Source organism: Cervus elaphus, chromosome 24, assembly GCF_910594005.1.
Source record: "Cervus elaphus chromosome 24, mCerEla1.1, whole genome shotgun sequence".
In the NCBI taxonomy this organism is placed as follows: domain Eukaryota; kingdom Metazoa; phylum Chordata; class Mammalia; order Artiodactyla; family Cervidae; genus Cervus; species Cervus elaphus.
This window is the reverse complement of record NC_057838.1, coordinates 24,563,959-24,576,407: the sequence shown is the minus strand read 5'-3', so window position 1 is coordinate 24,576,407 and position 12,449 is coordinate 24,563,959. Positions and strand designations below refer to the sequence as shown.

Here is a 12,449-nt window from a genome sequence, read left to right as displayed (position 1 = left end):
GAGAGACGTGAGGTTCAAGATTTTTCTCTAAGGAAAAGCTAGATCATTAGAGATTTAGCTAAGGAACTGAGAGCAAATGGCCAAGAGTGCTCAAGTGTGGCCGAGTCTCACTCATCAGTAATGAAGCAGAGGGATCAGGATGTAGGTAAGTGGTAGCAAAGAAGAGGGGGCAAAGGTGGGCTAACTTGATGATGCAGGTGTCAGAGGAGGAGAGGTTTTATGAGACACAGAAGGAGCAAAGGTCTGGGAGTGACAGTGAGGAATTAGAGGGACTTCAGCTCTGTCCCCAGCCCTGGGGTCTGTGGAGTGGGGAGAATAAGCAGTCAGTGAGTAAGAGGAGAAGTTTGCAGATCAAGGCAGGTGAGTTCCAGAGAGCTCAGAAGTGTCCAAGACAAGGTGAGGGAGGAGAGTAAAGTTGGAATCAAGAACTCACAGAGCAGTAAGATATTAACAGTGCAGGAAAGACTAGAGGGCCACACGAGGAAATTTTTTTTTTTAATGCCATAAAAACAGCCTCTACCCAAAATGATCTCTTGGTCATCCAGGCCACTCTGCCTCCCTCTAAGAAAGCAAATAACCAAGACCTGACTCCGTGCCCTGCTTAGACATCTACCCAGGAATAAAAAGAGCATTTATAATAATCAGTTGTACCACTGCACTTGACTTTGTATGCATGTGCACTACTTGACTTGACTCTCAATAATTTTTCAAGAAGTTCTTGAACTCTTGCTCTATGCAGGGCACTGCAGGAACACAAAATTAAATAGGACATGACCCCATCCTCAAAGAGCTTATTTTCTAGTAGAAAACAGAAGTATACATGAAACACTAGAACTCTAGACTGACTGTAAACGCTGTTCAGTTCAGTTCAGTTCAGTTGCTCAGTTGTGTCTGACTCTTTGCGACCCCATGGACTGTCCATCACCAACTCCAGGAGCTTGCTCAAACTCATGTCCATTTAATCGGTGATGCCATCCAAACATCTCATCCTCTGTCATCCCCTTCACCTCCTGCCTTCAATCTTGCCCAACATCAGGGTCTTTTCTAATGAGTCAGCTCTTCAGATCAGGTGGCCAAAGTATTGGAGTTTCCGCTTCAGCATCCGTCCTTCCAATGAATATTCAGGACTGATTTCCTTTAGGATTGACTGGTTTGATCTCCTTGTAAAGGCTGGGGGTGGGGTAGGGGGGCCAAAGAAGGGATGAAATGATGTAGTATGGTGTGATTCAAGAAGATTCCCTGAGGGAAGTGGGGATTAAGGGAGATAGATCACTCAAGGGGATTTAGATGGCCAAGAGAAGGGACTGAAAGGGCACTGTAAGTGGAGGAAAGAGCACAGACAAGGACAAAGTGTCTGGTGATTTTATGGTGCCAGGAGTGGCAACCAGGACTTGAATTGAGGCACTGAGTTAGAACCAACCACGAGTGAGATTTTAGAAGATCAGGACTTGGCTTCTGTCAGGATGTGGAGTGTGAGGGAGACAAAAGAGACAGACTTTAAAAAACCCTTCTGTAAAGAACATGGCCTCTCCAGATCCCTGGTTTATGTTGCCCAAAGGCCTGATGTCCCATCTCTTGTTTTCTCAGAACAAGTACCAGGGTTTTGTCTTTGACATCGTGACCAGGCAGACTTTTGACATTGTTATCATGGTCCTCATCTGCCTCAACATGATCACCATGATGGTGGAGACTGATGAGCAGAGTGAAGAAAAGACAAAAGTCCTGAACAAAATCAACCAGTTCTTTGTGGCCGTCTTCACGGGAGAGTGTGTCATGAAGATGTTTGCCTTGAGGCATTACTACTTCACCAACGGCTGGAATGTGTTTGACTTCGTCGTCGTGGTCCTCTCCATTGGGAGTAAGTGAACATTGCATGTGGTTGGGTCACCCAGCCTCTGCTTGGGGTCATTTTGACTGGTCTTTCAAAACCAAAGGGACAACTAACAAACTTCTAAAAACCTATGTTGTATGTTAGAGGAGTCCAGTATTTGCTGCTTTGCAAGAGCAGCAGATTTAAAATGCCCCTGGGCCTCCCAGTGAGAGGTTCCACTGGCTTTCTCCATGATGCCTGAAGGGTATTCCAGCCGCCATTGTCAGAACGTGGCGGGCGGGGGGCAGTAGGGAATCTAAGATGATGGAGTTTCCAGTGGGTCTTATCTTTATGGCCTTCAAGGCAGAGAGTGGGTGGTGTGGTGTGAGGTGAGTCATAAAATACTTTCTGGAAAAGGAGGTGGTTGCCAGAAGAGTGCAGAAAGACTAAAAGGAGATTGTTCAAAGGAGATTCTTAAGTCAAGGGTCTGGAATTAACTCTCTGTATAACTGTCCACTTAGGGAATATGAGTGACAGAAAAGTCAAGGGACCAATGCCAAGAGATCAACGCTGTTATGACCTAGTCTGGGTGTTGTTAAATGACAGGCCCAGTATTTGGGGGTCAATGGCATTCAGAGAAAATGAATGGAGTCAGAGGCTCAAGTGGGTAATGGAGCCACCATATAATTGAGTGCTTGCTGAGTTCTGAGAACTGGGCTGGGATCCATGGATCTCCACAGCAGCCCTGGGAAGGAGTTTACTATAGTCATTTTATACATTTAATATGGAGCTTCAGAATTAAGGAAGTTATACAAGGTCATATAGTTTGTGAAAGGTGGAGCTGATGTGATTTGCCAAAGTTCAGCCCTATAAAGGCCCCCAGCACAGCAGCTTTCAGTTCAGTTCAGTTCAGTTCAGTCGCTCAGTCGTGTCCGACTCTTTGCGACCCCATGAATCGCAGCACGCCAGTCCTCCCTGTCCATCATCAATTCCCGGAGTTTACCCAAACTCATGTCCATTGAGTTGGTGATGCCATCCAGCCATCTCATTCTCTGTCGTCCCCTTCTCCTCCTGCCCCCAATCCCTCCCAGCATCAGGGTCTTTTCCAATGAGTCAGCTCTTCGGTTTACTTTGCATTATAAATATATCCTGACCTGTTATATCATGACCTGCTTACTTTTCATGTCAGAGCATAGCTATAGATTTAATTTTCCATTGATTTACCATCAAGAGCTAATAGCCTCTAAATACAACCTGGCAGCACTTAATCAGTCTCTCTATCCTGGTGCTGAACCACATCCTTGGGTTGTGTTTGTTTGGGGAGTTGAAATTTATTTTTATTTTTTGTTTTGTTTTCTTTTCCTATTACTGCTGGGTTTTCTGGGGTTGGGAGGGTTGCTTTGTTTGTTTTCCTTCCAAAGTGAGAGACTGTGAAAGCCATTTTTTATTTTATATTAGAGAAGGGAGCTTGCTTATGTGACTTCCCATATCAGTTCTATAGCAATAAAAGATACACAAAGTGCAACATTCTATCCTGGGGCCACCTTAACTACTAGTTCCTTTGACCTACACAGCAACACCCATCACTGGCAGAAAAGACAGCTCGAAAACAAGTGCAAGAACCCATCAGCCATGCTTCTGTCCTCTCTGCCTTTCTTCCTTCCCACCGATAAGACATGTTTGGAGTATCTAATTGTTACAAGTATGAAGACTCATTCTCCCTTGTAGAGGTAGACTAGGTGGATGGCAGAATCTTAGTAGATTATAAAAGCACATAATGTATCTCACACTATGGGAAAATGCCCCAGTTAAACTGGACTTTGAGAGAGGGGCTTTCATAAAGATGTCATAGTACAAAATTATAATTATTTCCCAGTTCTCCTCCCATTTCCTTCTTCCTTCCAACATACTAACATGACTATCCATATTCATATGACAAAAAGGCAAGTAGGAGAATTGGATCAAGGGCACCCTGGCAAGGAGAGCGAGCTTCTACCATACCCCCTCACCATTTCTCCTGAGAGGTTTAGAATCCTGTATGACCTACAGGCCTTGCCTAAACTTTGGTGGTCTTAACCGGCCTCTTCAGGTCCCCAAGACAAATCTTTGAGTTAGATATCACATAAGGAGACATGCAAACTCTAGTTCATAATTTGGATTGAGGTGCTGTAACTGACCCTAAAGAAACTCATCACTGGGCCCTAACACAGAGTTCAAACACAGCTGGAAATGAAAGAAACAAATAAAAGCCATTATGCAGACAGCTGGCCATTCAAAGCCATTCTGCTTTAGCTGTCAGCAAGTTGCCCAACTCCTCAGGCCCCTTATAATTTATGCCAGGCTCTGTACAATTATCCATAGGACCATGTGCCAGGAACTGAGTCAATCTTCGCAGTAGGAGATAAGGATATGAATCATAGAGGGTCCCGGCTCTCACAGAGCATAGGACCAGGGTGGAAGAACAGGCATGACCTGAAGGCTGAATGTTCACGGGAGAGCCAGGTCTGTGTCACAGACAAAGGACTGTCAGCGTGTGGAACAGATGCAGTCACCTCCAGCTGAACAGACAGCAGAACCATGGAGGTTGACTAGCAAGGTATCTGGATGTAGGGAAAGATAAGAACATGGTAGGAAGGGTGAGGCTGACTCGAAGGAGACAGATTTATGCAATGGACACTTACTGTACCCCTACTTTAGGCCAACCACTGTGCCAGGCTCAGAGGGCCCAGAGTGCTTGAATGTAGATGCTCACATGAAAGTCCACACAGGGCAGAGATGAGGGGGTGTGATCACAGCCAACTTTGTCAGGGCTCATGGTTGGAAGTACTAATCAGACCATCTTCTCTCACTTTTAAAGGCCTGGTGTTCTCTGCGATTGTTACCTCACTTGGAAGTTTATTCTCCCCGACACTCTTCCGCGTCATCCGCCTGGCCCGCATCGGCCGCATCCTCAGGCTGATCCGCGGGGCCAAGGGCATCCGCACGCTGCTCTTTGCCCTCATGATGTCCCTGCCCGCCCTCTTCAACATCGGGCTGCTGCTCTTCCTCGTCATGTTCATCTACTCCATCTTCGGCATGGCCAGCTTTGCTAGTGTCAAGTGGGAGGCCGGCATCGATGACATGTTCAACTTCCAGACCTTTGCCAACAGCATGCTGTGCCTCTTCCAGATCACCACGTCGGCGGGCTGGGACGGGCTCCTCAGCCCCATCCTCAACACAGGGCCCCCCTACTGCGACCCCAACTTGATCATCAACAACAGCACCAGAGGGGACTGTGGGAATCCCATTGTGGGCATCATCTTCTTCACCACCTACATCATCATCTCCTTCCTTATCGTGGTCAACATGTACATTGCAGTGATTCTGGAGAACTTCAATGTGGCCACAGAGGAGAGCACAGAGCCCCTGAGTGAGGACGACTTTGACATGTTCTACGAGACGTGGGAGAAGTTTGACCCAGAGGCCACTCAGTTCATTACCTTCTCTGCCCTCTCAGACTTCGCAGACACCCTGTCTGGCCCCCTGAGAATCCCAAAACCCAATCGGAATGTATTAATCCAGATGGACCTGCCCTTGGTCCCTGGAGATAAGATCCACTGTTTGGACATCCTGTTTGCTTTCACCAAGAATGTCCTGGGAGAATCCGGGGAGTTGGATTCCCTGAAGGCAAATATGGAGGAGAAATTTATGGCAACTAATCTTTCAAAAGCATCCTATGAACCAATAGCAACCACCCTCCGATGGAAGCAAGAAGACATTTCAGCCACTGTCATCCAAAAGGCCTATCGGAGCTACATGCGGCACCGCTCCAGGACGATCGCCAGCCCTGCAGGGGTGCCCAGGGCTGAGGAGGAGGCAGCATCACTCTCCAATGAAGGCTTTGCTGCGCTCATAGCAAATGAAAACTGTGTGCTCCCAGACAAATCTGAAACTGCTTCCACCACATCTTTCCCACCATCCTACGACAGTGTCACTAGAGGCCTTAGTGATCAAGTCAACTTGAGCACATCTAGCTCCATGCAAAATGAAGGGGAGGCTGTCAGTAAAGAAGCCACTGGGCCCTCATGTGGACCCTCCAGCATGGGCATGTCCAGTTCTGATGTGTCCGCTGCTCCGTGATAACTTACCAACACCGACTCACTAAAGCATGCCGCTAGTCACAGTGTCACAGCTGGGCAGGGATGCAGTTGGTACCCACCTTTGGAGAAACCCTCACACAGCAACGGGAGTCAGAAGCCAAGGGCCTCTCCACAGTGACTTCCTTTTTCAATTTCAGTATCAGATGATGGGTTCCCTTACTTTCCAGAAAATGTCCCTGGTCCTTTTATTTTGATGGTGACTAGAGCTTATCTTTACCAAGACAAACATCTCAGGACCAGAACTTTCAAAGATATATGGCAAGGATGTTGCTAAAGGGCCAAGGTTGTCTTCTGTGAAACAGCACATAGAGATTGGCAGTGTTATTTAGGATTTTGCATGACTGCATGTTGAGAGCTGCCAGACAACTACTCTGGCCTAAGATAATACCTGTGGTCTATGTCATGAAAGGCCTCTGAGCTATCCATTAAAATTAATATTTTTAAAGATATGTCAAAACCAATGTTATAACTTAAAACATCATTTTAAAAAAATTATGTGACACTGATGTGTCATAAATCATGTCTCATTCACTCTCAAGTTTCCCGATATCTTGCAATTTGCAGCTAAAGCTGGGCAGACAGGAAGGAGCACTGTCCTGGGAGCTTGTTCTCATCCTAGCCAATTCTTCCACTGCTCGCCTGGCTGACCTGGGCCAAACTCTTTCACTTCTGAACCTCATTCCCCATGGTGGCAGGAGTCAAAATGGATAGTCTCTGTAGTCCTTGCATTTCAAGTTGTAGAACTCAATGATGCCCTGTCCCAATTGAGATGAAGAAAACACTCTCTTCTGAGGCAACAATGGCCAGACCTTTCTACTGTCTAGCCAAAAGGCAGTTTTTGAATATATTCCAGAGCCTATTTGACATCTCATAGACTTTAAGGAGGAAGGTTTTCACATTCCCCTCCAGCCAGGACTCCATAATTAGTATAAGTGAAAGAAAAGAGACATTTTGAGAAAGATGATCTGGGAGATAAAAGGTAAGGCCAATGCTTTGTTTAATTCATCCTACAAATGACATTAAGTACCTATTATTTGACAGGCCCTGCTCTAAGCACAAGGCATAATGGGAATTAATCCCCCAGCGATTCATTGGACTTATGCAGTGGATGGGGTAAGGGTTGTCAGAGGATGATATTCAGGTCAAGAGCACATGGCAGGTCTTGAGATGAAAGAGAGTAAGAAGTTTGTGTGACGGCATAGGACATAAAGGCTCTTAATGACAGCTGTGATCTTCTATTAACTCTTGGGACATTCTCTGCCATGATGAGACAAGGATCAGGTCAATTCATTGATATGTGCTTGATCATTTCATAAAATTTCCCAGGTATTCAGTTACAAAACCTAAAGACTGGTCCAGCTTATGTGCTTCACAGACACAGATTTCCTGGGGCCTCACTCTCCTTTCCCTATCACAGTTGACCCATCAAAGACCAAAGAGGCTTTCCAAATGCTTTTTGGGGTTTGCAAGCACCCACAGAAGCAGATTAGTAAGATGATTATTTATTAATAGAAGAGCACACAACCAAATTAGTAATCAGAGAAGTGCAAATTAAAACCATAGTGCTATATCACTATGCATCTATCAAATCTGTAAAACTTTTAGAATCTGTAACAAATATCAAGTGTCAGCAAAGACACAGAGCAACAGGAAGCTTAATGCACTGCTAGAGTATGCGAATTGGCATAAGCATTTTGGAAAACAGTTTAACTTTACTGAGAGTTTACTATGTACTTTACTAAAGTACATATACTCATCACTTGGGTTTTCCACAGGTAGGTATGAAACCTCGAAAAATCCATGCACACAAGTTCTAGGAGATATGAACAAGATTCCTTGTTATCATTGTTCATAATAGACCCAAATTAGACACAGCCTAATGTCCAGCAGCAGTAGAATAAATTAATAAATTTTGGTGTATTCTTTAAATGTAATTTTATGCAGTAATGAGAATGAATGAGATATAGCCCTGTACAAGTCTATAGATGAATCTTAAAGACATAATACTTAGTGAAAGAAGCCAGACAGACACCAGACTATGTATACTATATGATTTTATGAGGTTCAAATCAGGCAAAATTAAATATACTGTTTGGGGATGCATAAAGAAAAGCAGGAATTAGTCCATGAAAGTAGGGGTAGAGGTTACTGATGGGGGAAAGGAGGCATTTGTGACTAGGTCTTTGGCAATGTTCTGATTTCCCACCTAGCTGGGTCTCTTTGCAAGTATTGTTTCTATAACCATGTGTCAAGTTAAACATATATATCTAATGCACTTTTCTGTGTGTATACAGCTCACAAGTTAAATTTTTTTAATATCTTGGGTTGGATTCTCTTCCCTTTTCACAGAAGTATTTACTATCTGCTGCTTTGAATTGTGGCATTTCTATCTTGGACGTGGATTATTTGAGCTGATTTTTTAAAGGATTAGGAGTTCTAAGGTAACAGAAAAGGAAATTCTAGAGAAAGGAAACTTTCAATTACCAACTTATTCAAGGAACCATCATCTCTCACAAGTATTATTTCAATAGCCTTCCAACTGGTCCCCCATTTCTACTCTTGTCCCCAGAAGTTTAGTCTCAAACAGCCACCGGAGCTCAAAATCCACCTGTGGCTTCTATGTTCTCCAAGTAAACATTATTACCATGTTTTACATAATCTGACCCTTATTCCTCTCTGACCTCATCTTCACCCCAACTCTCTATGCTTCTGCCACACTGTCTTCTTTGCTTTGCCTTAAATACACTGGGCATAGTCTTGCCTCAGGACAAAGACCCTTGGAACTTGCTTTTCCTTCAGCCATTATATCCACATTGCTCACTCCCACACTTTCTTCAGTTCTTCCCTTACCAACCCATCTAATTATCAGCCCCATCCAGCATTTACCACCCTCTGAGATGTTATATATGTACTTGCTCATTGCCTGTCTTTCCCACTAGAATGTAAGCCCTGTGGGGGCATGGACTCTACTTGCTCTTGGATGTATCCCCAGCACCAAGAACAATGTCAAAGTAAATTAACACTATTAGTCTTTGTCCTTCTTAAACAGTCCAAAGTTAGCTCCTCTTGGCCCAGTCCCCAAAGGCTAGCCATCACACAGACCAGGCGTGCTTGCTAAGTTGTTTCATTCGTGTCCAACTTTTTGCCACCCTATGGACCATAGCGGAGAAGGCACTGGCAACCCACTCCAGCACTCAGCCTGGTGGCTGCCATCTATGGGGTCGCACAGAGTTGGACACAACTGAAGTGACTTAGCAGCAGCAGCACTGACCATAGCCCACTGGGCTCCTCTGTCCATGGGATTCTCCAGGCAAGAATACTGGAGTGGGTTGCCATGCCCTCCTTCAGGGAATTTTCCCCACCCAGGGATCGAACCTGTGTCTCTTATGTCTCCTGCATTGGCGGGCAGCTTCTTTACACCTGGCACCACTTGGGAAGCCGTCACATAGACAGTAGTATAGCATAAATGTGTTAACTTCAATAACAATCTCTATTAAGAAAAGAGAAACCAGATCCAGAAGTGCCAGCCCACAGTATACCCGGGGGCAGGTACTGCTGGCCTTGACAAGGGAGTGATTTCTTGGTCCTGCTTCTGGGAGCCTTCCTCATCCTCTCTCCTACTCCCTTGAGACAGGAGCACTGGGAAGCAATTTCTTCTAAGGAATGGACAGCTTATTGTACTTTCTCTTGGTTATCAGTGAGCCCTGCATGCTGTCTTAAGGTTTGCGCAATCACGGGCCATTATTTCCCTGGACTGAAGTTTCTGCGGCAATACAACTCCCTCAAAGCACTAGTATGATTTCTATCTCTTGCATTTTGCCAACTCATTAGATCTTGTCGGGTTATGGTCTTTCAATCTAAAATTGGGACTGGACATTACTGCCTTTTAGCAATAGATGATTTGCCCTTCTTCACTCCTCAGCTGAATTGCATGCATCCTGACTGCAGGCAGCCACCATACAGAGATATTGTTAACAAAAAAATTGGCTTGGGTGGAGAGGTACAGAGGAAGCTTACCTTCCCCTATCCCAGTCTGTATTCCATGGGCAGCTCTTTAGATTGGAGTAATAATCTCCTTCGCCTGGTAAGAGTACAGGGACGGGATCCTTTGAAGGAGGTGGGAGGAGGGGAGAGTATTAGGCTTCTCCCAGCTCCATTCTTACCTCTGTCTCTAATTTTCCAATCATCAGTATGCTGGTAAATATTAAACAGTTAGATCTTCAGAAGTAAAAAAAATCCCTTATTTGTAGCATTTTCTGTTTTATGTGATGTAAATACTCCCACCATGACCCATGTCAAGCTACCGATGTGACATCCCTGAAGGCAGAATTGGGAAACGATGTCGACCTGAGTCAGTATGAGCTGGCTCCAGCACACCACTGTTTCCAGTTCTCCCTGCCTTTTCTCCACCAATATTAGCTTGGGACAGAAAGCTGGATTTTTTTCACTCTCCAAGGCATGATTATAAGATCTTGGGCTGCTGGCCATAGTTAGAAAAGGCCTCCCTTTCTGTTTTCATATTGGCCAGTTGAGGCAGTTTGTTTTTTGTGTGTGTACCTTTACTAAACCTGCAAGAAGTAGCCCACACCTTTCCAAATTTTACAGATGTTTCTGTCAAAGTCCTTCAACTCCTGCTGCATGAGGTAGGTGGTCTGAGTCTCCAGTTATAACAGGTTACAGCATAACAGAAATTTCTAGATTCAGACCAGGGGGGTGGGAGATTCTCAGTGCTAGCCTAGCTCATCTTAGCCAATGCCACACTTTAAGGTCTATTAATAATAACACCCATCTCCATCTATCAATTTCTATGTCGGTAGGAGTTATTTGGTTACAAGCAACAGAAACCCATTCCAGCATAAAATGTACTGGATGACTGCAGGGAAGCTCAGAATGGAACCAAAAAGCTGAACACAGCAAGGACAGCCGCCAAGGCTGGGCAGGTTTCTGGGTATTAGGCACCAATAGACAATCTCTTCATGGGGTCAGGACCAATCAGTATCTCCTTTTCTTTTTTTTGGTTAGTGTCCAGTTAGGATTCAGATTTCAAGGAGAGAGCATCTGATTGGCCCACCTCCAGCAAGAAAAGGGAGGGGCATTTTGATTGATAGCTCCAGCATAGAAGAAGAAGGCTAGGCAGACAAAAATGCCTGAGGAGTATTCAACCCATGAGTTAAATTAATGTTTCCTAAAGATCTCTCTGGCAACAGTGACAGGTTACAGAGATTTTGAATTTGGAGGCAGAGATTAAGGAGGGGGTTGTGTCAAATGGGGACCTGAAGTATGGATTTTTGAGTGTCTCATGTACATTGACCACTGGTCACCAAATCTACTCAAAAAGAATGTCCCCCTCCACCCCACCCTGTGCCCCTCCACACCATGGACAAGGGTGCCAGCTTCTATCTGCATCTCTGGTGACAGTTCCCAGTCCTTTTCCTCCAGATAAATGCTCCCTAGGACCCAGATATCAGCAATGTTACTCTGTCTCTGGAAGATCACTCATATATTGCCTGAAGTGGAAATATGTTTCAAGTGTCTTCCCCTGAGAAGCCCCAGATGACTTATCATCCAAGTGAGTTCAGGCAGAGAAAAGCTGGATTTGCCTGTGGGCATTGAATCTATACCAAGGAAAGTTCATGGCTACTCTTGGCCCTTTAAAACAGCAGTTCTGACAGTAAAACCAACAACCACAGCAAAGCTTGGTCAATATGATTCATTGTGCATAGAACAAATTCTAAAGGGGTATGCATGAAGAGGACTCATTACTTTATTTTTCCCTGAGCAGAACTGAGTTAATTGATTATTAGAAATGCAGCTGCTCTTGCTTACAGACTTAATCATATTACAAAGTAACCTAAAGGCATGTGTGTGTGTGCCTGTTGAATAATGATGCTTCTTGTAGTTAGAACAGGGAGCCCCAGAACCACTTGGAAGCTGAAGATGTCTGCAAATGATCCACACAGAAATACTCAACTCATCAGCTAAGTAATTTGGTGCTCCAGACCAAGTTCTGGATGAGGCCAGAAGGTCCCACTTTGATTCCAGACCTTCTCTTGCTCACATATCATAACTTCTCTGAACAACCTTCTTTGTCTCTACAGCGGGAATAAAGATTCCTCACCAAGGAAGTTTAACAGAGATAAAAATGCCCTCTCTGCCCACTGAAAGAAGCAGAAAGAGAAAGGGGGAGAAAATGAGAGAACACATTCTGCCACACTATATCCCAGGGTCTCCTCACATAGTGCAGGGCCGTACCCCACCCCCATTGAGCATGTGTTGGGTCGGAAACACTGTGCTTCATGTGCAAAGGAACGTCTCACCACATGTGGGGTCCTCTCTGGACATGACCAGCACTTTGAGGGTCAGAATAGAAGGTAGCTCCTCCAAAGTCCACTCTGGGAGGCCACACTTGGATCCTACTGTTTTGACTCCACTGTGATTGTTGTTCAGTTGCTCAGTCGCATCTGATTCTGCAACTCCATGGACTGCAGCATGCCAGGCTT

General features: G+C 44.9%; 1 protein-coding gene across 1 annotated transcript in view; it reads left to right on the top strand.

The window, feature by feature from the left end:
* SCN10A (sodium voltage-gated channel alpha subunit 10) overlaps positions 1 to 6,358 on the top strand; it is an 87,742-nt gene extending 81,384 nt beyond the window's left edge. Inside the window, exons 26-27 of the mRNA XM_043885628.1 lie at positions 1,588 to 1,858; positions 4,668 to 6,358. Coding sequence (XP_043741563.1) covers positions 1,588 to 1,858; positions 4,668 to 5,929 — 1,533 coding nt within the window. The 3' untranslated portion in view covers positions 5,930 to 6,358. The remainder of the gene's footprint in view (positions 1 to 1,587; positions 1,859 to 4,667) is intronic.
* The last annotated feature ends 6,091 nt before the right edge of the window (positions 6,359 to 12,449 follow it).